The sequence below is a fragment of the Zingiber officinale genome, chromosome 2B, assembly GCF_018446385.1.
Source record: "Zingiber officinale cultivar Zhangliang chromosome 2B, Zo_v1.1, whole genome shotgun sequence".
NCBI lineage: Eukaryota > Viridiplantae > Streptophyta > Magnoliopsida > Zingiberales > Zingiberaceae > Zingiber > Zingiber officinale.
Genome location: NC_055989.1, coordinates 6,472,163 through 6,498,957, shown reverse-complemented (window position 1 = coordinate 6,498,957; position 26,795 = coordinate 6,472,163). Strand labels below are relative to the sequence as shown.

The following is a 26,795-nucleotide window of genomic DNA, read 5'->3' as shown; positions in this document are numbered from 1 at the left end:
ATAAATTAAAATATTTCTTTTAAACATGTGGATAAAAAGAAAGTTATCTCTAAAAAATTAAAATCTCTTTTAATCTACAAATAAGGAAAGATATCAAATCTTTTCTTAATCTTTTGTAGAAACTTATAAAAGAGAATATTTAATTTTAAACTCTCTTTTAAATCATGAACATGATTAAAATTGAAAGTTTTCTTAAAATTTAAAATCCTCCTTTAATCAACAAATAAGGAAAGATTTCAAATTTTAAACTCTCTTTTAAACATGTAGATGATTTACAAATAAGGAAAGTTTTTACCAAAAATTAAAACCATCCTTTTAAACTACCACTACAAGAAAAAAGCCTTACAACAACGGTTTTTCACCGTTGTCGTAGCCCCTTTCTGACTGTTGTTAAAGGCTGTGTTGTTAAAGGGGGTACTCAAAGACAACGGTTTTTAACCGTTGTCTTTGAAGACAAAGACAACAGTTTTTACAACGGTGAAAAACTGTTGTCTTTTCCTTCAAAGACAACAGTTTTTCACCGTTGTCTTTGAGCGTCTACCTTTAATAACAGGGTCTTCAACAACAGTTTTAACCTATTTACGACAACAGTGAAAAATCGTTGTCTTTTTTTGATAAAAAATAAAAAAAAATATTAAAATTTATTATACAATTTTCTAGTATTATAAATCATTCAAAATACTAAATTTGTAAATAAAATTTAACATATAATTTTCTAACATTCGAAAATAATATTTACAACATTCCGAAGAAATTTCAAAAGCAGCTAACAAAATGACAACGACACTATTAAAACAAAGGTAGAACAACACAACATCCTAATCCTAGAAGAGTAACACAACATCCTAATCTTGATATCCAGTTTTGAAGAGTTGGATCATTTGAACTACTTTTACCATGTACAACACTAGAAGAGTAACAAAACACTGCTTCTTAATTCTCCTAATCCTTCATCTTCTTCATCCTTGCCATGTTTGCATCGTACTTGGATCGAAGTGGACCAAATAGATAAAGAAAGAAGATAAACTAGATGCCTTCATCTTCTTCATCCTTGCTTCTTAATTCTCCTAATCCTTCATCTTCTTCATCCTTGCTTCTTAATTCTCCTAATCCTTCAAACTCCACCTGTAAGAAGAAGATAAAGAAATGTCACTTGATCTAAACTAAATGCCTATGAATAATAAAAAAATCTGAAATCTCATAAAGTAGACTTAATTCATTAATAATGCATCATATTGAATGCCTCTCCATGACTAGCTTAATAGCCTGTGCTATAGACATGTCTTCATTTGTTTCATACCTGAGTTTGTTAGCCTGTAAACGTTGAACAGTCATTTCACAAGAGAAATATTTCCAAGTTATCAGCACTGCAGATATAAGGTTAATAAAGAACTTACCTCTTCCAGAATGGTTTCAAACACCTTACCAACTTTTTCCACTAGATCTTGAGGCACTTGATGTCCATCACCATCAAAGAGTGCGTAGCTGAAAAATAGAAGTAAATTTGTCTCCATAAGATTATAGTCTCCATGATCAGTGATATCTGTTAGTTATTCAGTTAACCATTACCTCTGCAAGTCATGATCATACAAGACAGAATTGTCACCAGAAGTCAGATTGATGTTAGGTTTTCTATCCCAACTGTGTAAGAAGTTACTTCCTTAGAATTGCAATCCCCTATCATTTTCATTTCATAGCTTAAGTGCAACGGTAAAATTATTGTCGCATGACCTGGTAATCACTGGTTCAAATTTAAGGAAACAAGAGGAATTTTGTGCACTGGGTTGTTTCTCTAATGAACACAGAGTGCAAATTCTACTTACACATCAGGACAAGCGACCTTGTTATTGCTGCATTTCTCCCATTTCACAACTTGATCAGACCACTCTCCCTGTTGTTCAACTAAAAGCTTTAATCAAAACTAACACAAAGACATCAAAAAAAAAACTCACGGAAAATTATCTCACAGTGATGTTTTGTTTGAGTGCGTCGAGAAATTCCTCCACAACATTGTCGTAAAATCGATCTCCTGCTGTCTCAATAATATCTTTATCCCAGACCTGCATTGCAGCATATATCCGCACATGAAAATTAGTGTGAAAAATGGTGAAAGAGATTTTCAAAAAAATAAACCAAATTCCTACTTTATGGAGCTCTGATTTCCTTCTAAACCAATGCACTGGGATCGTATTTCCTCCTCTATCAGAAGTAAATCCTACATGAAGAGGCTAAACAATTCCGAATCGACATCAGTTGGTGCAAATAACTGAAGAAAGCAATTAAGAAATAGTCTCTTCTACCTGATGGATGTCACCCATTAAGTGAGAAAGGAATAGAAGTGCTTCAGTGAGATTATCTAGATTACAGGTAAAAAAAAACAGAGGAAATGAATTAAGTAGAAATGATATCAATATAACATAGGACATAGAAACTATCTTTGATATATTAATTACATTGTGATTCATCGGCAGAGCTTCCATAGGTGAGAAGCTGATTAGTATAATTAGTGATGGCACCTGAGACACACCTTCCTTTCACACCATCTTCATCTTTGCAATCCCCTGATCATAACCAAACAACATATCATTGCTAATACTAGAACGATATTGTATGGACTAGAATAAACACAATCAAAGCATGCATGAACACTAACTGTTGTAATTATAAGTGCAAAGATCATCAGGGGTATCAATGTAGTGAAGTTCCGACGACCAATGGTATCGAAACTTGATTGTATCTGCCCAAGAGCAAAGGGTGCTTAGGTCGTTCTCTGCGTAGGCAGGGAGTAGTTCTTTAACCGCTGCAGCTGCTGACTCACTTAAATGATCCTGGGTAATCTGGCAAATAATCTGGTGGCCGACAATTCCCCATCCATAAGTGAAGGCTGGGAATGCTAAGAGCAAGAAGAAAGAGGCCAGCGTGTGAGAATTGAAGTAGAAGCCCATTTCTGTGATCTGGTGGTTGTGGCCTCAAATGAGATGAATCCGAGAGATTATATTGCAACACTTTTGAGTTCAGTCTTTGTCATATACACTGAAAGGGAAGGTGGAAGTAGACGAGCAAGAAAGTTAATGCAAAGCTGTAATTGTATTTTGAGGAAAGTTAATGCAAAGCTGTAATTGTATTTTGAGGCAAGTTAATGCAACAGTAATTGTATTTTGAGGCAAGAAATGCTTTGGCATGTAATGGAAACAAAAACACAAAAAAAAAAAAGAAGCATACCAGGCTGCTCCCAGGTTTTGGAGCAGGAGGGTCTCCTCCAACGGAAGCGAACGCTCCGCTAACGAGCTCGGAACCCCCTCAGACCAGATACACCCACCGCCATCCCCATGGAGGACCGACGTCGGCAAATCATCGGCGATGCGGAAACCGGCACCGTCGGGTCTATCGAGGACACCACGATGACGAAGATGGGGAATCTCATCCAATAGATTATCGATATCGAGCTCCTCCGCTCTCTTTCCCATTATCACGTCTCGCTCCTTCAAGAGTCTGGCAGAATCAGGAAAGAAATGGGATAAGAGGAGGATTAGGGTTCGACGACCAGGATTTGTGGCACGGGGAGCCTTCGCGGAGGCGAAGAAGAAGAGTGTGGAGCAAGAAGACGATAGAAGGGGCTTTATACAGAGGAATGCGAAGAGGGCGAGCCCAGAGTACCGCAGACGGCGAGAAGATGCAGGAGTATCTAGGGTTTTCGACGAGAAGATGCAGGAGGAAGAAGTAGAGGACACTTACTGTTAGTGGATTTCATGTAGGAGGTCTTGCCGGTGAGGGCGTCCTTAATGGACTCGTGGACTGCTGCTGCTCCTACGCGGCTCCGGTGAGCGAGAGATTGTGAGAAAAGAGAAAAGAGGGACGGATTGAGAAGATAAAAGGGTGGAATGCGGCGGCAAAAAACTTTCGGGGAGAGGGAAAGAAAAAAAGCGGGGCAAAAATTGGCGAAGGGGAAAAAACGGCGAAGGAAAAAAAACACCGGTATTCAACATCACTTAAGACAACGGCTTTTAAAAACTGTTGTCGTAATCCCAAAAAAAAGCGCACATAGACAACAGTTTTCAAAAACTGTTGTTGTATCATTTAAAAACCGTTGTCGTAGTCTTAAAAAAACATAAATAGACAACGGTTTTTAAAAACCGTTGTCGTAGGCCAAAAAAATTGCTAAAAGACAACGGTTTTGGTTAAAACCGTTGTTAAAAGGCAAAAAGACAACGGTTTGGTATAAAACCGTTGTCGTTTGAGTGTTGTTGAATGACGTTTTTCTTGTAGTGTACAAATAAGGAAAGAGATTAATCTCTTCTCTTAATCTTTTGTAGAAAGTTATAAAAGGAAATTTTTAATTTTTTAAACTCATGATATCCACATAAGAAATAATTTTAATAAAAATCCTTTTTAATATTCTAGTGGTCGGCCACCTAAGCTTGGGACCCAAGCTTTAGCCGGCCACCTACATGACTCATCCACTTGGTCTTGGCCGGCCCTAGCTTGGGTTCCAAGCTAGCTTGGCCGGCCCCATTGGATGGGTAAGAAGGTGGGTATGCGGTGGGTATAAATCTCTATATACTAGAGGCTACGATAGGGACCGAGAGGAGGAATTGGTTTTGGTCTCCCGATGAAATTAAGCATCTCGTGTTCGCCCCGAACACACAACTTAATTTCATCAATAATAATTCATTCCACTAAAGAACTATTATTGAACTACCGCACCAATCCCAAATTACATTTTGGGCTCCTGCTTATTATGAGTGTGTTAGTCTCCCTGTGTTTAAGATAACAAATGTCCACTAATTAAGTAAGTTACTGACAACTCAATTAATATCTAGCTCCAAGAGTAGTACCACTCAACTTCATCGTCATGTCGGACTAAGTCCACTGCAGGTTTAACATGACAATCCTTATGAGCTCCTCTTGGGGACATTCTCAACCTAGATCACTAGGACACGGTTCTTCTATAATCAACAACACACACTATAAGTGATATCATTTCCCAACTTATCGGGCTTATTGATTCATCGAACTAAATCTCACCCATTGATAAATTAAAGAAATAAATATCAAATATATGTGCTTGTTATTATATTAGGATTAAGAGCACACACTTCCATAATAACTGAGGTCTTTGTTTCTTTATAAAGTCAGTATAAAAGAAACGACCTCTAATGGTCCTACTCAATACACTCTAAGTGTACTAGTGTAATTATATAGTTAAGATAAACTAATACCTAATTACACTACGACCTTCCAATGGTTTGTTCCTTTCCATTATGGTCGTGAGCTACTGTTTATAATTTATAAGGTACTGATAACATGATCCTCTGTGTGTGACACCACACACCATGTTATCTACAATATAAATTAATTGAACAACTTCATTTATCATAAATGTAGACATTTGACCAATGTGATTCTTATTTCTAGATAAATGTTTATACCAAAAGCTAGGCTTTTAGTATACACTCTAACACCAAAGACACGTGGAAACACTAGAGTGGACACCTTTATGATCTCGTAAGTGGACTAAACTCTGATAGTTCCAATATGGGCGATAGTTTCAATGTGGGCAGATGGAAAGACCCGACAACCATGACTTATCGCGATGATTCAGGGTCAGTCGAGTAGCTCTATCAGTTAACCTGGTCGGGCTAACCTGATAGGGCTAACCTGATAGGGGAAATAGAGTAGGAAAGGGGAAGCAGTGCCCGATCAGGGCAATGACCCTGAATAAGTCCTGCTCAGGTAATAAGCTATCCAGTCTTTTCATACAAGTTGGCAGCACTCCACCAATTTACAAAATCATAGAAGGGGCCCATGGGGCTTAACGGGACTCTGTAGGTATATGAACATCACACCACACACAAACAGCAAGTTTATTGGCACAAATTTTCACAATATAGAGCACTCACTGGTATCAAGAAATTTGAAGTCTTGCTTGTCTTATGTTACTACAAGTGGATTGGTATCAGTTAAAAGAGGGAAAAGCTTTGTCAGGAAGCTCCTTGAGAAGGTGAGTCCGGTCTAAGAAGTCATCAGGAGGGGCTGACCGAAGAAAGCCTTTCAAGTAAAGCTGTAGCAGGGCCCCCGCGTCGCCATAGAAAACCATCCGGTCAATGAGACTGCCTATCTTAGCCCCAAATTCTTTGGAAGCAATGGCGGTGGCCTTGTAAGCTTCCAGACGAGCAGCCTCGCCAGCTTGATAGTCTGTCAGCTCGCCCTTGGCCTTGTTAGCATCAACTTGGACCATAGCTAGCTCTTGATGTATCATGGTGGCCTCATCCCATACCTTAGAGAGGCCCGCCTGAAGGAACTTGAGGGTAGCCTTGGCTACCTCCCACTGCTTTTGAAGGGCAACTTCTCGATCCATGCTGGCAAACATATCTGCCTTTTTGGTTGTCAGGTCCCTCTCTAGTGAGTTATAGGCTCCTTGGAGCTCCTGCAACTTTGAAGAAAGGGTGGCGACCTCTGTTTCCCTCGCCTCTAGGTCCACCAGAATTTGGATGTGTATCATCCCCTCAGATTTCAGTTTGGCAGAGTTGGTCTTCAAGGTGGCCTCTAGAGATCACACCTTTGCAAGCTCTGCGCGGGATAGGTCTCGGGCGGCTCGAGTTCTATCCTCCATCTCTTGCAAATGGGATTGGATCGGGCTCTCCGGGGTTTTCAGATCGATAGCCTGACTTGTAGCCAAAGGAGACGCCAACTCCTAAAGCCGAGCTCGGAGCGCCTCGTTTTCCCGGTGAAGACCGACGACATATTGGGCAAGGCTCAGCACCATGAAAGAAGTCTATAAAAAAATGATAGTATTATTAGCCACAAAAGGGCATGAGGAAGAATCAGGTAGGACTTACCTCCACTAGCAGTTGGGAGAATAGGTCGGCTAGGTCCAGTGGAAAACATTCCGAAATATAGTCAGCGGAGGCTTTCCAGGAGTCGGCCAGAGCACTATGAAGTTGCACCTGACCGCGAAGGGGGGAAGAGCCCGAGGGGGCTGGATCTAACACCTAAAGGGATGGTAGTTAAAAGGAGGAGGAGAAGATATATCGTCCCTTGGAGCGTTCCTTGGTGCGAGCAGGAGGCGCCATAACCACAGGGGATGGGTGGCTCGAAGACGGATGAAAGGGGGTTGTGGAGTCCCCGGGTTGGTCTTCCACTCGGGGGACAGTATATTCTTGGGCGAGGACTTGTACAGGAGGAGAAGACGTAGCCTCTATGGTAAGGGTAGTGTTTGCCCAGGTGGGGGTTGCTTCCTTAGAAGAGGCTTGCGAAATGGGAGGCCTAGACAGAGGGGCTTGGACTGAAGGAATAACGTACTTCCTCTTGCGCTGAAGTTGTAAACACTTCTCAGGAGCAGGAGAAGGAGCCCTCTCACTAGCAATTGACTCAGTGGGGTGGGGTTCAGTTTTGGGGTCCTCAAGGTCCCTCAACTGATGAGAAGAAGCCTCTGCGGAAGCGCTGGCTGTTGGTGCAACCTTAGGTCAAGGTTGACCTGGTTGACCCGACTCGAGTTGACCTGACTCGAGTTGTATTTTGATGTTTGACGAAAACAGAAGAGTTGTATTTTGATGGGAGATTGTTGGTGCAACCTTAGGTCAAGGTTGACCTGACTCAAGTTGTATCTTGATGTTTGACAAGAACAGAAACTTGGGAGGTTGTGGGTGCAACCCTTGGTCAAGGTTGACCTGATTGACCCGAGGTGAGTTGACCTGACTCGGAAAAGTCCAAGCAGGGAGCTTGGCGCGGGAAAAGTCTAAGCAGGAAGCTTGGCATGGGAAAAGTCCAAGCAAGGAGCTTGGCACGGGAAAAGTCCAAGTATGGAGACTTGGCACGGAGAAGTCCAAGTATGGAAGCTTGGCACATGGGAAGTCGGAGAGGGCTCGGTAGCTCGTTCTCCGGACTGTGGTCAGAGAGGGCTCGGGAGCTCGTTCTCTGGACCGGATGGAAGTCGGAGAGGGCTCGGTAGCTCGTTCTCCAAACTGAGGTCAGAGAGGGCTCGGTAGCTCGTTCTCTGGACCGGATGTGGAAAGTCCTGGTGAGTGAAGACAGGCAGTGGGAAAGTCCTGGTGAGTGAAGCCAGGCAGTGGGAAAGTCCTAGTGAGTGAAGCCAGGCAGTTGGAAAGTCCTGGTGAGTGAAGCCGGACAGATTGGAAATCCTGGTGAGTGAAGCCAGGTGAAAAACCCTAGTGAGTGAAGCTAGGTGAAAGTCCTGGTGAGTGAAGCCGGGCAAGGGAAAATCCAGATGGATCAAGGGTGATCGGACATCTGGTGTTGAGAAGGTCAAGTAGGTCAAGAGAGTGACCGGATACTTGACACGAAGAGAAAAGTCCAAGTGGGTCAAAGGGATTGACCGGACACTTGGTGGGGAGTCTTAGCAGGTCAAGGGAGTGACCGGATGCTAAGCATGATGTACCAACAGTCAAGGTTGACCGGTATTGGTTTGGACTTGGTTTGGGCAAAATCCGGCTCGATCGATCGGTGGATCGATCCGGATACTATGGGTTATCTGATCGGTCCGGTGACCGATCAAGAATCAAACAAGATGCTATCAGTATGTTATCGATCGGTCGCGGACGATCGAGCGAAAGCGAAGGCAAAGAGAAGGAGGGATCGGTGCGTGGACCGATCCACATGCACTCTGATCGGTCCACCGATTAGGGAACCGATCGAGAACTCTCTCGAGTTCTTCTGTGAGAAATCTGATCGGTCCGGGGACCGATCAACAGTCCTGATCGGTCCCCAAGACCGATCGAGAGATCTGACCGATCAGTGAGCGATCGGTCCACGCACTCAGCCATTGCGACACAAGCGGCAGATTATGTGTCTTTGTCTTCTTCGCAGTGCGGTGTATAAGACCTCTATAACGAAGGAGAAGATAACTCTCTTCCTCACGAGACTGTGATTTGAGCTTTGCTGAGCTCTTTGTTTCTGAAGCTTCGTGTGAGCTTCCTCGGCTGGTCAGCTGCTGCTGTTCTTCCGTGAAGTTGCTGCTTCGTCAATGGAAACCAGTCAAAGGCAAGCAAGGTGTTTTACATTCATATTGTATGTATTTCTTGCTGTATTTCTGTACTTCATTCTTGCTGTTGCAAGAGATATTGTGGTGAGGTTTCTCCACCCAGAAGGAGTTCTTATTAGCCGGTTTTCCGGGGACTCATCCACCGACGGATTGATAGGCTTCGTCCACCTTACGGACACGCCGAGGAGTAGGAGTTTATCTCCGAACCTCGTTACATCGACGAGTTTGAGGTTTGATCTTTCCGCTTTCGTTTCTATTCGTTTTATTTCCGTTGCGCTAACTCTAATTGTAGAAAGAAACGAGAATTTGGGGTCGGCTATTCACACTCCCCTCTCTAGCCGCGATCATCGATCCTAACAAGTGGTATCAGAGCGAGGTCGCTCTTCGCCGGATTAACACCCGGGGGAGCACGAGCTAGAGATGGATCAACTCGGAGAGGACATCACGATTCCACCCTTCTACGATCGCGACGACTTCGCGTTTTGGAAGGTAAGAATGAAATATTTTCTTATGACTAATCTTGAGAATTGGAGGTGTGTGCAATTAGGTTTTACCCCTCCATTGGATAAAGAAGGAGAACTTTTGGAGAATAAGAAGTGGACAAAGGAGCAAATCCACCAATCAACCATCAATGATGAGGTAACGAAAATCATTGAATTCTCTTTACCTAATGATGTTTTGTGTAGGATAGGTGGATATAACAATGCCAAGGAGTTGTGGAACAACTTGGCGAAGCTCCATGAGGGAAGCTCCATTTCAAGTCATGAAGAGGAGCCAAGTGAGCCAAGTAGCTCACATCATGGAGGAGAGGAATTAGAAGTTGAGGGCTACTCAACATCTAAGGAAGAAGAGGAGGAGAGTTCTTCTTCAAGAATGGAGCAAGAAGAAGAAGAAGCGTCTACCTCCGGAAGGGATGAAGAAGAAAGTCTTCATCCATCCTCAACCCTAGGTAACTCAAGCATCTCAATTTCAAATAAATTACACATAATGTGCTTTGAGTGTAGGGAGTATGGACATTACAAGAGTAAGTGTCCAAGGAGGATTAGGAAGACGCCACCGGCACCAAAAGTCAAGGAAGCCGGAGTCCCGATACGCAAGAGCAAGGAGCACGTGGTGTGCTTCCAATGCAAGCGAAAGGGACACTATAGGAGCCAATGTCCGAGGGGGAGGCAACCTCACAAGGACAAGAGATCGAGCACATGTATAGGGGGAGCTAGGGCAAACCCTAAGGTAATCTCTAAGGCACATTCTTGCAATTCTAGTAGGATGCATGCAAGTAGCCTTATTGCTATTGTCAAGAATGATAAGCATGTTAATTATAGAAATCGATACACATGCTTAGGAGCCAAACATGTTAACCTAGATAAGGATAACTCTAGAAATGTCAACCCTAGGATTAACTCATCTAAGGTTAAGGGAAACCTAGGTAGGAATCCCAAATCAACTAGACACATGCCTAGGAATACCTCAAAGAAAAATGAAAAATTAAAAATTGAGGTATTAGAAAAGGAGAATCAAGTCTTGAGGTCAAGACTTGATACTTTGGAAAAGGCTCTTAAGAACTTGGAGAAGTCATCTCTAGGGTTTAAGGGTCAAAAATCCAAGTCCAAGGACAAGAAAGGTTTGGGTCACAAACCTAAGTCCCAAGTGGTCAAGCCCACTTATCACAATGTTCCATTCGATTATGGAACAAAATCTAGGGCTAGGAAGACCATCACCAAGGTCACAAGGGGAGTCACCCCTAGAGTTGATCTTGATGAGTTCCAAATGACCAAGGTTTCAAAGCCTAGGAGGGTCATTAGGAGGGTTGCTAGGGAAGTCATCCCTAGTGAATATTTAGTGAACCCAATGAGCTCCAATAGGTATTGGGTTCCTAGGAGCGTGATTTCATCACGCTAGATGAGTTAGGGTGTGCCAACCTTACTTGAATGGGTAGTTAACCTAATCATGGAAAAAGGTGGCACTTTAGGAATTTTCAAGGTGTGATCAAGCCTTGAAAATGAAATTAAGAACTATTCCTAAGGTGATTAGAATGTGCCAATCAAATTTGAGGAGTTGTCTAGAGTCAATCTAATTGGCATATAGTGATCTAAAAGTCTTGAGGATATGATTTTAGGTCTATTACACTTAGGAATATAGAACCTATGGCAAAATGATCAAAATTATCAAAAATGGCAACTAAGGCTAGAATTAGGTATTTCCTATACCTTTATGTGCTATTTGCCATATCTTGTTTGTCATATGTCATGTCATGACATCATATTTATTTTATGATCATTTAAAATGTCATGATAATGCTTAGGTTAGTTAAATGTCATGCTTTATTTAAGTTTTATACTTTATGTCATGATATCATGACATTGGCACATGTTTTTACTTATGATATCATTATATGCCATGTCATTATCTCTTGCATGTATAATCAATGAAATTGATCTAAGGATAAGAAACACAATTTGATATGGAGATCAAATTGATGTTTAGAAAATGCATGAGACCTTAGCCTAAGATAACCTAAACCCATATCTCACATCAAAATTGACTTGGATGTATTTTTGATACACCTTAGATGTGTGTGAGATATTAGGATGATGAGTTAGGATCAAGGTGCATAGTTCTTGTACCTAGATGAGCCTAATTCGAAATTGGGGATCATAGGGAAAGCTTATGTACAAGTCATGTACATTTAGCCCAAAGATTGTGGTCCTAAATTAAAGGGTTAAAAATCATTTCAAAATTGATTTGAAAAACCTTGATGAAGCTTTTCTAGTAATAGCATTCATCATTGAGCAAGTTGATACAAAGTTGAGGTAAACTTGAACTATTTCAAAGTTTTTAAACTTTGTATCAATATTGAAAAATGGAAGTTATTTTCATAGAAAACTATTTTTCCATGATAGTATATGTTATGAGGAATGTATCCTCAAAATTTCATAATTTTTGGAATTTTCTGTAATTTTCTAGAGGTTTCTGAATTTTGGGAGAAGAAAAATTCAGAAATCAGAAATCAGATGTGTGGACCGATCAGGAGGTTCCCTGATCGGTCCAGGTCTGTGTCGATCGGTCACTAGGACCGATCCAGGAAAGTGTGGATCGGTCTGGTGACCGATCCAGTGAAGGCTGATCGGTCTGGTGACCGATCAGAGCGTGCCAAATGTTGATTTTTCGACTGGTTGTCTGAAATTTCAGCTCGAGAATTGGTGTTTTAGAATTCTAAAGGTTTGAAACTCTCCAAGACATTGTTGGTGCAATGGTCAAGGGGGAGTTGACCTTTAGGGGGAGTTTTACCTATTAGTCAAGGGGGAGTTGACTTTTAGGGGGAGTTTTTACTCCTAAAAGACTTGAGTGATATGGGATTATCACTAAGTTAATTGTTGGACCTTAGTATCAAGGGGGAAATTAAGAATTTCAGTGAAAGGTATGGGACTTTCATTAGGATGAAACTCTTGACCTTGATTCACTCTTTTTGATGTGTGTCAAAAAGGGGGAGAGTGTAGGTTTGGGGAGAATGTTCAAGGAAGAACATTAGAAAACCTAAGTTAGGTTATGGTTTTGTCAAACATCAAAAAGGGGGAGATTGTTGGTGCAACCTTAGGTCAAGGTTGACCTGGTTGACCCGACTCGAGTTGACCTGACTCGAGTTGTATTTTGATGTTTGACGAAAATAGAAGAGTTGTATTTTGATGGGAGATTGTTGGTGCAACCTTAGGTCAAGGTTGACCTGACTCAAGTTGTATCTTGATGTTTGACAAGAACAAAAACTTGGGAGGTTGTGGGTGCAACCCTTGGTCAAGGTTGACCTGATTGACCCGAGGTGAGTTGACCTGACTCGGAAAAGTCCAAGCAGGGAGCTTGGCGCGGGAAAAGTCTAAGCAGGAAGCTTGGCATGGGAAAAGTCCAAGCAGGGAGCTTGGCACGGGAAAAGTCCAAGTATGGAGACTTGGCACGGAGAAGTCCAAGTATGAAAGCTTGGCACATGGGAAGTCGGAGAGGGCTCGGTAGCTCGTTCTCCGGACTGTGGTCAGAGAGGGCTCGGGAGCTCGTTCTCTGGACCGGATGGAAGTCGGAGAGGGCTCGGTAGCTCGTTCTCCGAACTGAGGTCAAAGAGGGCTCGGTAGCTCGTTCTCTGGACCGAATGTGGAAAGTCCTGGTGAGTGAAGCCAGACAGTGGGAAAGTCCTGGTGAGTGAAGCCAGGCAGTGGGAAAGTCCTGTTGAGTGAAGCCAGGCAGTTGGAAAGTCCTGGTGAGTGAAGCCGGGCAGATTGGAAATCCTGGTGAGTGAAGCCAGGTGAAAAACCCTAGTGAGTGAAGCTAGGTGAAAGTCCTGGTGAGTGAAGCCGGGCAAGGGAAAATCCAGATGGATCAAGGGTGATCGGACATCTGGTGTTGAGAAGGTCAAGTAGGTCAAGAGATTGACCGGATACTTGACACGAAGAGAAAAGTCTAAGTGGGTCAAAGGGATTGACCGGACACTTGGTGGGGAGTCTTAGCATGTCAAGGGAGTGACCGGATGCTAAGCATGATGTACCAACAGGTCAAGGTTGACCGGGTATTGGTTTGGACTTGGTTTGGGCAAAAACCGAGCTCTGGATCGATCAGTGGATAGATCCAGTGATACACTGGGTTATCTGATCGGTCTGGTGACCGATCAGTAACCAAACAGTATGATACTGTATGTTATCTGATTGGTCTGCAGACCGATCAGAAAGCGAACAGAAGGCAAAGAGAAAAGGAGGGGATCGGTCTGTGGACCGATCCACATGCACCCTGATCGGTCCACAGACCGATCAGGAGACGATCAAAAAACTTGGGCGAGTTCTCTGTGAAGAGTGCTGATCGGTCTGGGGACCGATCAGCACAGGTCCTGATCGGTCCCCAAGACCGATCAGAGAGGATCTGGACCGATCAGGCTGAAGCCTGATCGGTCCACGCACTAACCGTTGCGACACAACAGCTAGATTCTGTGTCTTCTTTGTCTTCTTCGCAGGTGCAGGTATAAGACCTCTATAGTAGACGAAGGAGAAGATAACTCTCTTCCTCACGAGACTGTGATTTGAGCTTTGCTGAGCTCTTTGTTTCTGAAGCTTCGTGTGAGCTTCCCCGGCTGGTCAGCTGCTGCTGTTCTTCCGTGAAGTTGCTGCTTCGTCAACGGAAACCAGTCAAAGGCAAGCAAGGTGTTTTACATTCATATTGTCTGTATTTCTTGCTGTATTTCTGTACTTCATTCTTGCTGTTGCAAGAGATATTGTGGTGAGGTTTCTCCACCCAGAAGGAGTTCTTATTAGCCGGTTTTCCGGGGACTCATCCACCGACGGATTGATAGGCTTCGTCCACCTTACGGACACGCCGAGGAGTAGGAGTTTATCTCCGAACCTCGTTACATCGACGAGTTTAAGGTTTGATCTTTCCGCTTTCGTTTCTATTCGTTTTATTTCCGCTGCGCTAACTCTAATTGTAGAAAGAAACGAGAATTTGGGGTCGGCTATTCACACCCCCCTCTCTAGCCGCGATCATCGATCCTAACACTGGCCTGGGGGACTTCCTGACCAGCCAAAATCTCTTGGCCCAGCTGTCGTAGGACAGCGTTGGGAAACTTAGAAGAGTCAAGGGCGTAAGCTCGAAACATAGCGGCTTCTGCAAAATAAAGGAAAATTACCTTAGTTAGTGAAGACCTAGAAGAGGGAGATCTTGAATCTTACCAAAAGGAGCACCCAAATGCGTCTGGATAGGGCTGATCCCGAAAGTGTATATCACACTCTCTCGTAACAAAAAGGGAAGCTGAAGTTGCACTCCCTCCAATTTATTAGAAGTCATGAGGCAATCTGGGTGATGCTGTTGATCACTTAGTTCGGAGGGGGTGGGTACAGTGTGACACCATTCTACAGGCCAAGACATAGATTCAGGCAATTGGATGCAGAAGAATTGAGACTTCCATCCCTTATTGGAGGTAGGCATTCCTTCAAAGAACTTGTACCCGACCCTTGATTACACCATGAAGACACCTAGTTTCGAGCGTTTGAGAGCGTAGAAATGGTGGAAAAGATGGGGAGTCAAAGGGATCTGATACAAGCGACACATAATCACCATTCTGCACATAGCACGGAAGGCGTTAGGGGCGAATTACGAAAGGGGAATTCTAAAATATCATCTTAAAGAAGAAAAGAAGGTAGGGATAGGAAAGCAAAAGCCACTGAGAAGTTGGTCTTTGAAGAAAGTCACAAAGCCGGCAGGAGGAGGAAAATGATGATCATCAGGCCCTGGAGGGCGAAGCTTGTAAGCATCAGAAAGCTGCAAGCTAGACTGAATAGCCTTAAGGTCGCTTCTATCCAAATCGGAGCGGTAATATGCATACCAGGGTGTTACCATCTCGATGGCCATGGCAGATTCAACAGAGGGGGGAGAGGAAGAGGAAGGAGAAGTACTTACAGATAGGATGCACGAAGGGGAAGGCGAGGGAGCAAAGGAAAATAAAGAAGAAAGGATCCGAAGGAAGACGAAGCACTGATGAGTAACGACGAGCGGCCTTAAGGGTTTTTAAATCAAAACCCTTAGGTTTGTGAGCCAGACAACTGAAACGGCGAGGCGCACGTCAGCCGTCAAATCCTGAGGAGATGCATCTTGGAGTCACGTGTAAAAAGCATGCATCAGACATAATGAGAAAGTTCGTGGAACACGTGTCCGTTCCCTAGGAAGTGGCATTTATGATGGAAGTGATAGGAAAATCATGAAGGGGATATGTGAAGAGGAGCACCTTACCTCGGGAAGACTCTGCCTTGAGGACCGAAAAGTCCAAGCGGCAACCTCGGGAAAGGGAGCAAAAGACGACGAAAAACATTGATTGAAACTTAGCGGCTCCACCCATTCTCGAAAGCAGAGTAAAGTTCAAATTTGATTAAAGCCTTATGTAATGAACTTTGTGATCGCAAGAACATGTGGTTGAGTCCACTAGCCCAACTCCTTCCAAGCCACAAGTGATGTCCTTCCAGACCAGTTCCCAATCGGGTTTCTAGATCAATGCCTGATCAGGTTTCTAGATCAATGCCCGATCAGGTTTTCAAATCAATTCCTGGTCAAGCCGCCAGATCAATCCCTGGTCAGGCCTCCAGAGCACTTCCTGGACAGGCCTCCAAAGCACTTTCTGGTCAAGCCTCCAGAGCATTTCCCGCTCAAGCCTCCAGAGCACTTCTTGGTCAGGCTTCCAGAGCTCTTCTTGGTCAGGCCTCCAGAGCACTTCCTGGTCAGGCCTCCAGAGCACTTCCGAGTCAGGCCTCCAGATCACTTCCCAGTCAGATCTTCGGACAACGGGTAGTTTATGATTCCAGACTTTCACCCCAGCACGAGTTATAAGTGAGCATGCTCTCACGCTTCCAGACTCTCGCCCCAGCACGAGTTATAAGTGAGCATGCTTTCACGCTTATAGACTCTCGCCTCAGAGCGAGTTATAAGTGAGCATGCTCTCACGCCTTCAGACTCTCACCCTAGCGCGAGTTATAAGTGAGCTTGCTCTTATGACCAATGACCTCTCGGTTGGGATTCCAGGCTCTCGCCCCAGCGTGAGTTATAAGTGAGCATGCTCTCACTCTTCTAGACTCTCGCCCTAGAGCGAGTTATAAGTGAGCATGCTCTCACACCTCCAGACTCTCGCCCCAACACGAGTTATAAGTGAGCTTGCTCTCACGACCAATGACCTCTCGGTCGGGATTCTAGGCTCTCGACCCAGCGCGAGTTATAAGTGAGCATGCTCTCATGCTTCTAGACTCTAGCCCTAGAGCAAGTTATAAATGAGCATGACCTCACGCCTCCAGATTCTCACCCCAGCGTAAGTTATAAGTGAGCTTACTCTCATGACCAACGACCTCTCGGTTGGGATTCTAGACTCTCGCCCCAGTGCGAGTTATAAGTGAGCATGCTCTCACGCTTCCAGACTCTCGCCTTAGCGCAAGTTTATGGGTCAATCTTTCTATCTGTTCACTCCTGAGCAAATTATTAGCAAGCAGAATTTCCGCTAAATATCGCGGGGTTGTGTAAAAAAAGAAAAGGCCAGGACAAATTAAGCAGTTAGACCGGTGGCACTATCTATAGTTTGGGAAAGGGACAACAGCTAAGTAAAAAAGACTAAGGTTTGGGTCTAATCAGTCATACCTGAGCTTCCTTCGACTACACTTGGAGGGGAGGCTTGTGATACGGTACATAATGATGGGGTTCGATAAAACCGGGCAGTCATAAGTCAAGGGGGCGTGACAGTCAGAAGTCAAGGGGGCGTGACAGTCAGAAGTCAAAGGGACGTGACAGTCAGAAGTCAAAGGGACGTGACAGTCAGAAGTCAAAGGGACGTGACAGTCAGAAGTCAAAGGGACGTGGCAGTCAGAAGTCATGGGGACATGACAGACAGAAGTCAAGGCGACACGGCAGTCGGAAGTTATAGAGAAGAAGAGGTAAGACCATTTGACAACATCAGTGACATGGAGCCCGGTCGGGTTCTCACAAACCAGGATCCTAGATCTGAGACACCCAGGTCTGAGGCATGGTGGGCAACCAAGGTGACACCTGACCTACTCTGACTGGTCGGGTTCCCACAGCTCGGTTATATCCAGGCCTGTTCCCTCCAGTAGGCCCACTCTAGATCGTCCTGAGCTGCCCCTAGTCATACCTGGGCAGGATAGAAGGCGCTAAACGACAACAAAGTCAGGGAATCTTAACTATTTGTCAGAGAATAATTGCTGCATGTCAGGGAATATTCCAAGGGTCAGCCATCATCTGTGAGTGGATCCTTCTTCCATCCCATAGAAGGGTGTCACGTGTACTCCATCACCCAACAAGTTCTGACACCCGACATCCTCTGACATGGGCAAGGCTCCAGAAGTGCACATAGTCATATAAAAAGGGAAGTCCTCTACCTTACACAGGTACGCTCTCTCGCACATTCGTATTTTTCTCCTTCGTACACTGTTCTTCTGGGGAAAAAGTACCTAATTTGAGTATCGGAGGACCTGCTCTGGGGAATTTTCCCCTAGTTTCTGGCCTCTAATGTTCCGGGTGCTTGTCTGAGTGCGCGTAGAGCTTAAGCACCAGCTGCTCAGTCTCACCGTCCGCCATCGTCCGGTGGGGGTCCGTTCTTGTAGGCGCATACAAGAAGGGTGCCCCAGTCGTCTCTCCGTCAACGCCACTGATAGTTCATCCGGCCTTCGTCTGACTTAGATTCTGGACAGGATCAGTATATAAAGATGACGAGCAAGATGTGCATTCAAGGCTAATGAAGCTAAACTATGAGGGTGCGTTTGGTTCAAGTTATCATGTATAACCTTGGTTATGTGATTACCAGGTAATCACATAACCAAGGTTATGGGGAATAAAACATAACCAAATGTTGTTTGGTTCAACCTAGGTAATGTAACAAAAACTTGTTTGTTTGAAGGTTTTAATGAATACCTTAGTTTAATATTTTACCGTATTACCCTCAGTTACAAAATCAACTATACATATTATTATTATTATTATTATTATTATTATTATTATTATTTATTTTTTATGTTTTTTTACTTTTCTTTTTCTTGTATATTTTTTTACTTTTTTATGTATTTTTTTATTTTTTTAATGTTTTTATATTATTTATATTTATATTTTTTTACATTTTTTAAATTTTAATTTTAATTTATTTATTTTATTTTTTAATTTTTTACTTTTTTAAATTTTTAAATTTTTATAAATTTTTAAATTTTTAAAAAAAATTTAAATTTTTTATTTTTAAAATTTGTATTTATTAAAATTATTTATTTTTTAAAAAAATAAATTTTAAAAATTTTAAAACATTTTTTTATTTTTTTTTACATTTTTTAATATTTTTTTACATTTTTTCTCTTTTTTCCATATTTTTTCTTATCGGAGGGTATTTTTGGTAAAAAAAATTGTTAACTCCGGAATCAAGAAAAACCTTAGTTTTATGAGGTTTTCCGATTCCGAGTTGCATGACCCTTTTGCTGACGTGTCGGGCATGGAACATTACTCGGGAATCATCGAATATCTAAATCAAACAAGGTTTTTGTTGATAACTTTAGATGGATAATCAAGGTTATCAAGAATAACCCCGAACTAAATGCACCCTGAATGTGTTTCTCAATGGTGGTTTTACTTGATATTTTTCTCAGTGATCGGAACGGCAATTCTAGTCTGTGAAAGTTTTGGATGTCAAATTCAACTTCGTTATTGGGAGGTTTTATTGGCATGCGCTCTGGTGCTTCTGTTCCTTCCTGTGGAAACTGTACTTCGAGCAATTAGTGGTCTGGTGCGCACTCATCTTTACAATGAATTTGTTGACTGTCGAACCCATATTTTAACTTACCAATAACTTTGTGTGACATGCAGGAATTCTCATTAGAACTATTACTAGAAACCATCTATGGCATCATTGGATATATGAATCCAGGCAACCCTATAGCCAACTTGGCTTTCAAATTATACGCATCAGAGGCTCACCTTTTGGCATCCTCTGTTATCTATAACTTCAAATTATCATAGTGAGTTTATTCATTATCTTAATTCTTCCATTGTTGGATGCTTGATTTTATTCATCATTAATTATATACAAAATGAGACTTCACAGATTCTAAGCACGGTGATTTCATGCTTCACTGATTTTATATTATTTTTAACTTTAGTCTTTATAATATATTTTTTAAAAAATCAGAATATAAATTTTATTGAATAAATAAAAGTTTAATATAAATTATAAAAATAACAACATTGATTGTTGAGTTCATTAAAAATTTTAATAATATTCTTAAATAAATTTAAATTCAGTTCATAAATAAATTTGAACATAATTAATTTTGCTTTGCCTCGACTAATTTACATCTTATAAGAAATAACATAAAAAGATAATTTTAAAGGATTTACAAATTGAAAAATTACATATTTACTCCTTAATCGGCTATGAAAAGATCATTCACGAACAAGGAGTTGGTGCCAACGGTAGGCAGCTTTTGAATTACTCTCCTGTTATGGACTCTGTTAGCATCATTTGTCTACTGCAGTTCTCTGTTCTGACTTTGAAAGTGAGGGGGAGAGAAGGAAATGTCTATTTAAAGAAAGTCAGACAAGGAAACGTCAGAAGTAAATAGGATCATTGCAAATAGCATTGATCATTGCAAATAGCATTAGTAGTGTATGTAAAGACTTATCTTACCTATTAGTAGCGTGTGTTGTGTCTTTTCTTTTAATTTTTCATGTATGCGTCTTGAGGGCATAGATGAGGATGACATTATGTATAATATTTATCTATACATATAACTAAGACAAGGCTACCAACAGTTAATTTTTGACAATGTGTAGGGGATAATATAACTAGAACATAGTTTAAGAATACCTTCACTCTCATGCATATATGGGTGACATCTTCTTTCGGTCTTTACTAAAAAAAAAAAGAGCAACTCCAATAAAAAAATAATTTATCCAAGTTTGTGAGTTTTCATGTTGAAGTTTCGCTCTTTTATCATTTGAGTTTCCTATTGAACGGGTGAAAAAAATAGATTTACGGTCGTCTAAATAATTTGTATGTTTTGTGCATATTTTAAGCATGGGAAGGAAGAAAACATATTAGACAATTGAAAAAAATCACTTGCTTCATGAAAGCATGTTCCGTTATTAACGACACAGAATCAAAATTAAGTGTAAATGGTTGCTTCGACAGAAGAGGGTGAGGTGGCAAGATTCAGTTCATTTACCTTTGTTCGTCGTCTATGCAACTCATCCGACTTCTTTGGTGTTGAACTTTTCGTGAGACCATATTTTGACTACAAAGATGAACATGAAGAAAAAGATGCCAATTATTAGTCAATAACTTCTTTAATGTATACTCATACTAAGAGAGTGAGTGTACATTCAACATCACACACTCAACTAATGCTTTTTTACTTGATTCTTAACTGGATGTCAGATCCAATGAGAATTTGTAGTGTTCTAATTCAGGAACTCAGTTTAGAAATTAAAAATGCATTTCCTAAAGTTTTCCTTCTTTCAGAAAGAGATTAAGATCAAGAATGAATTTGGTTGGTTTTTCAGTTGCAGATTACCTGATGCCGGAACTGAGAGATGCAACGTAACGATGTTCATTCAATGCTACAAGCTCACTCCGCCTTTCCTGTTCCATTCTTACAACAAAATCTTCAATGGATCGCCGATCACTTGAGGTCTTTCTGGGGAATTACTGATTATTGGATGTCAATCAGCATACTCACGAGGTTTGCCACCCGACGACGGCCCGATGTTAGAATTTGAGTCCCCGGACTCCAGAAGTAGCAGCGGGGGTGGCATTGTCGGAGTCGTTGTTGTTGTTTTCCGGTTGGTTTTGGGGAATTGAACCCTGCGTCAATCTCCAAATCCCTCAAAATCTCTATCAGCGACGACGCTGCTAGAAAGTGTTAGAATGTATATTAAAAGCCTAGCTTTTGGTATAAATATTTAGTTTGAAATAAGAATCACATTGGTCAAATGTCTACATTTATATGCTAAGTGTAGTTGTTCAATTAATTTATATTGTAAATAACATGGTGTGTGGTGTCACACACAGAAGATCATGTTATCAGTTCCTTATAAATTATAAATAGTAGCTCACGACCAAGATGGAAAGGGGTAAACCATTGTAATGGTCGTAATGTAATTTGGTATTAGTTTATCTTAACTATAAAATTACACTAATACACTCTGAGTGTATTGAGCAGGATCATTTGACGTAGTTTTTTTTATACTGACTGCATAAAAGAACAAGACCTCTGTTATTATGGAAGTGTGTGTTTTAATCCTAATATAATAATAAACACGTATATTTAGTATTTATTTCTTTAATTTATCAATGTGTGAAATTTAGTTCGATAAATCAAAATACCCGATAAGTTAGGAAATAATATTATTTATAGTGTGTGTTGTTGATTATAGAAGGAAATTGTGTCATAGTGATCTAGGTTGATAATGCCCCCAAGAAGAGCTCATAAGGATTGTCATCTAAACTCTACAGGTGGACTTAGTCCGACATGACAATAAGATTGAGTGGCATTACTCTTGGAGCTATATATTAATTAAGTGAGTTGTCAGTAACTTACTTAATTAGTGGGCATTCGATATCTTAAACATAGGGAGATTAATGCACTCATGATAAGAAGGAGCCCATAATGTAATATGAGATTGGTGGCGTAGTTCAATAATAGCTCTTTAGTGGTATGAGTTATTATTGATGAACTTGAGTTGGGTGTTCGGGGCGAACACGGGAAGCCCAAGTTCATCGGGAGACCAAAACCAATTCCTCCTCTCGGTCCCTATTGTAGTCTCTCATATAAAGCCTTATTATCCACCCAAAGCCCACTTTCTTACCCAAGAAGGGGCCGGCCACACCCTTGCTTGGTGGCCAAGCAAGGGGGTCGGCTAAGCCCTCTTAGTGCCTAAGATTTGGGCCGGCACTAGCACATCTTGGTGTCCAAGATAGGGTCGACCATAAGAAGATAAAAAAGGAAGTTTTATTTTTGTAAAAATCTTTCCTTTATAGTCATCCACAAAAAATGATTTAAAGGAAAAATTTTAGTTATAAAACTTTCTTTTTTAGATTGGTCATAAAAGGAAATTTTATTTTGTTAAAAACTTTCCTTTTATGATGTCATTCACATAGTTTTAAAAGAAAGTTTTAAAATTTAAAATCTTTCCTTATATAGCTTTTCTACAAAGGATTAAAAGGAAGATTTGAAATTTTTCCTTATTTGTAGTTATCTATATTGTGAAAGAAAGATTTTAATTTTAGATAAAACTTTCCTTTTTTTGTAACCATGATTTAAAAGAGAAGTTTTATTTTTTAAAATCTTTTCTTTTATAGATATCTATAAAAGGATTTAAAAGAGAGAGATTTTAATTTATAAAACATATCTTTTATATCTTTCCACAAAAGGGATTTTAAAAGATAAGATTTTAATTTTTTGATTGAAATCTTTCCTTGCTTGGAGCATTGATTGATGGCCGACCATATCATGGTTAAAAGGAGTTTTAATTTTTGTTATTAAACTTTCCTTTTTAGCCATGTTAGAGAAATAAAAGGAAGTTTTATTTTTTGTTATAAAACTTTCCTTTTTTGGATTCACCAAGGATTATAAAAGAGAGGGAGAGGGTGTCTTCATGAGACACAACCTATTCTCTTGTTCCTCTTCTTTCTTCCTTGGTGGTCGGCCCTACATCCTCTTGTTCCTCTTCTTTCTTCCTTGGTGGTCGGCCCTACATCTTTCTCTTTTCTTCTTGTTGTGGCCGGCGGTTCCCTTTGGAGGATTCTCTTTGGTGGTCGGTTACTTGGTGGTGAAGAAGAAGAGAAGGAGGCTCTCTTGTCTAGCATCCCTTGGAGGTGGAAGGTGTAGGGGAGGATCGTGCGGCCGGCTAGAAGGGGGGTTGAATGGACGGTGCCCCCAAATACTCGCTTCCTACATATTCGTTAGCACAGCGAAATACAAAGAATACGAATATGAATACGAAAGCTAATCTAAAGACAAAGACTAGGAAAGAAAATGCAAACTGCTAACATGTTCGTTTACGTGGTTCGGAGGTAACTTGCTCCTACTCCACGGCGTGTCCGTAAGATGGACGATCCCTCAATCCGTCGATGGATTAGTCCCCGACAAATTCCGGTTAGCTCAACCTCCTTGTGGGTGGAAAAACCTCACCACAACTCTAACCAAGACCTCTTGGCACACAAAGATCTCTTGAGCACTTTGGTGACTACTAATTAGGCTTTAACCAAGTCTAATTTCGTCACCTTGGCCGACCATCCCAAGCTCCTTCTTATAGAGCTTGGAAGAAATCAGCAAGCTGATTTGCCCGTTGCTAGTCGACTGGTCCTTGCACCAGTCGACTGGTGCCAGCCAAACGGCTCTCTCAACGGCTCTCTACCAGTCAACTGGTCCAAGGACCAGTCGACTGATCCCAGCCATTTTGGGCACAGAGAGCTTCTATGTTCACCACCAGTCGACTGGTACAACCCTATACCTAGGGTTCCCATCCCGAGTACATTTCTCTCAGCACTCGGACTCTCACGACTCATTTGACTTTTCTTTGCAACCTTGACCTCTTGTCTTCAAGTCTACTTCCTTTGGCTCTCGTCCCTCGGATGCATCCAAGCTTGCGGCTCATCTCCAATGTCATCCTTCGTGTATGCCTCGAAGTCGTTTCCCTTGGCCCTTGTCCTTACTGCCTTGTCCACGGTCCCTCGGATGCTCCATCCTTCACCGGACCCGAAGCCGTCAACCTGAGTCACATGTGTATCCTGCAAACTTGCACACTCACATACACATATCAAATAACGAGGGTAATCCTAACTTAAACCCTTTGCCCAAACACCAAAACACATGGTCGCACAGACCATTGGGATTGCTCCAACAATCTCCCCCTTTTTAATGTTTGGCAAAACGTTTAAGTTAGGAAATATATATAGCAAATAAACATGCTAAAAAGAAACAATGGGCTTACGTTGCCAAGGCTACACACTTGGACTTACACCGCCGAATGGACTTATGTTGCCAAGGCTACACACTTAGACTTATACCGTCGAATGGACTTACGTTGCCAAGGCTACACACTTGGACTTACACCGCCGAATGGACTTACGTTGCCAAGGCTACACACTTGGACTTACACCTCCGAATCAAAATGCAAACATGTATTGGAACCTATCACAAGACTCCCCCTACACCTCAACTCCCCATTGAGCTAGGATTTTCCCACAGGGCTTTTTAAGAACCTATCATAAGGCTCCCCCTATACCTCAGCTCTCCATTGAACTAGGATTTTCCCACAGGGCTTTTTAAGAACCTATCACAAGGCTCCCCCTACGCAAGGACATTTAAGGTTTTTAAGAACCTATCATAAGGCTCCCCCTATACCTCAGCTCTCCGTTGAGCTAGGATTTTCCCACAGGGTTTTTTAAGAACCTATCACAAGGCTCCCCCTACGCAAAGGACACTTAAGGTTTTCCCAACTAAACCTTATTTCTCCCCCTTTTCCTAACATCCAAAAAATTCTCCAATAATATCTCAATTGTTGAAAACTTGTCATCCAAACTGATCCTAAACTCATGTATTTATCTCCCATGTATTTCATACATCTAAAAGAGTTGACACGGTCAAAATCAACGTTGAAAACACTTTCAGGCTGGTACCAGTCGATTGCCCCCTTCGACACAACCTTACTGAAGCATTCTGTGGTCAAAAAATATTGTTACCAGTCGACTGGTATCTGCACCAGTCGACTAGTACCCCATTTATGAAAATTTCAACCTTTTCAGGCCAACTTCATAAATACACCAGAAATTCCACAAACCTCCAAAAATCTCCAAATTTTATGGAGAGGTCCGTTTTACCCATGTCTATTTGGAAAAAATACATTACAAAATGTATCTATCACCAATCCCAAGATTGACATAAAATTCAAAACTAGTTAAATGGTTCAATTGAACCTTGACCTAAAGTCCTAGTTTTGACTTCCTTTTGATGTATTTGCACATACCAATCCACAATGCATCCCTAGCATTGTTTTATATGGCATCTATACATCCAAAACCAATTATCATGCAATATGATCCCAATGTCATATTTCCTTGTATGAAACATAACACATGTGTGTCAATTCCCTAGGTTTGAGACTCAAGTCCGTCTCCAAATCATTTGGCACGCTTCATGGCTCCTCTAGACTCTCAAATAAAACTCACTTGAGATCCATTTGCCATGGGTCACAAATTGACTCTTTGAGCTCCCCCTAGAGCTCTTAACCTTGGTCACCTCCCCAGGTGACTCATCTACAATGGCTAGGCCACATTGGTGCACCTCCGGTGACACTTGGCCTACAAACCTAACATTCTTAACCTTGGACACCTTGTCCTTGGTTAATTTCTCCTTACCTTTAAATGACTTTCGCTTGTCATTTATTGACTTCTCCTTGCTATAGTCATATGCAACCCTAGCGTAAGACTTTCCCTTAGCCTTGGAGACACTAGATCGATAACCTAGACCCGATTTATCATTGTTGGGTCTTTGACTACCTAACACCATACTCAAACCCTTAAATCCAACATTAAATCTTGCTAGGGTTTCTCCATGCGATCAAGCTTTGCCTTCAAAGTTTGATTTTCCCTTTCTAGGTTCCTAAACCTAGAATCAACATGTCCACATTGGACATTCCTAGACCTACCCATTTTTCTAGGCATATGTCTTCTCTTCTTGGGATTAATGCATTGGGTCTCTTTAGGTATATTGTTTCTAGATTTATCATGAATGAGTCTCCTAGGGTTATGATCTACATTTATCCTATTTCTATCATGATATTTAAAACCAAAATTTTTCATTGCTACATAATTATAATCATTATTTTTCCTAGCATGCATGGGAACATAAGAATTTGAATTACATTTCAAATTAGGGTATACCTCCCTTACCCATGAAGCTCCCCCTTGATTTGAGCTCCTCTTCTTCTTCTCTCATTTCTTTAAATGTGCAAACTTCTTATTTCCCTCTTCTTGGGCATTTAGTGTGGTAGTGACCCTTCTCTCCACACATGAAGCATATGATGCGCAATCTTTTTCCTTGGATTTCTTCATTCCTACAACCCTTGTTAGTATTTAAAGTAACTTGATTGAGTTTAGGAATTACCTTCTTATCCAATGGACACCTATTCTTGTAGTGTCTATTCTCATTGCACCCAAAGCATATTATGAGGTCTTTTGACTTCACTTCGGTGGAAGTGCTTGCTAAGTTGACCACTTCCAAGACCTCTTCTTCAT

General features: G+C 41.6%; 1 protein-coding gene and 1 long non-coding RNA gene across 2 annotated transcripts; both read right to left on the bottom strand.

Moving 5' to 3' along the window:
• Nucleotides 1–1,086: 1,086 nt before the first annotated feature.
• On the bottom strand, nt 1,087–2,066 carry LOC122048122. The gene is made up of 4 exons (XM_042609726.1): nt 1,968–2,066; nt 1,824–1,891; nt 1,398–1,485; nt 1,087–1,314 (listed from the first exon to the last, which is right to left on the bottom strand). Exons 1-4 carry the CDS (start codon nt 2,064–2,066, stop codon nt 1,231–1,233), a joined length of 339 nt encoding a protein of 112 aa, XP_042465660.1. The 3' UTR covers nt 1,087–1,230.
• Nucleotides 2,067–2,146: 80 nt separating this feature from the next.
• On the bottom strand, nt 2,147–2,528 carry LOC122048960. Its single transcript, XR_006130756.1, has 3 exons — nt 2,454–2,528; nt 2,301–2,356; nt 2,147–2,228 (listed from the first exon to the last, which is right to left on the bottom strand). It is a non-coding gene; the product is annotated as an uncharacterized LOC122048960 (long non-coding RNA).
• Between the last annotated feature and the right edge of the window lie 24,267 nt (nt 2,529–26,795).

Bases quoted from the DNA above. Each gene is read 5' to 3' on its own strand.
- LOC122048122 (XM_042609726.1), bottom strand. From the start codon at position 2,066: ATGCAGGTCTGGGATAAAGATATTATTGAGACAGCAGGAGATCGATTT. The intron at 1,892-1,967 runs GTGAGATAATTT...GTTGAACAACAG, and splicing joins CACTCAAACAAAACATCACT to GGAGAGTGGTCTGATCAAGT. The intron at 1,315-1,397 runs GTAAGTTCTTTA...CAACGTTTACAG, and splicing joins TTGAAACCATTCTGGAAGAG to GCTAACAAACTCAGGTATGA.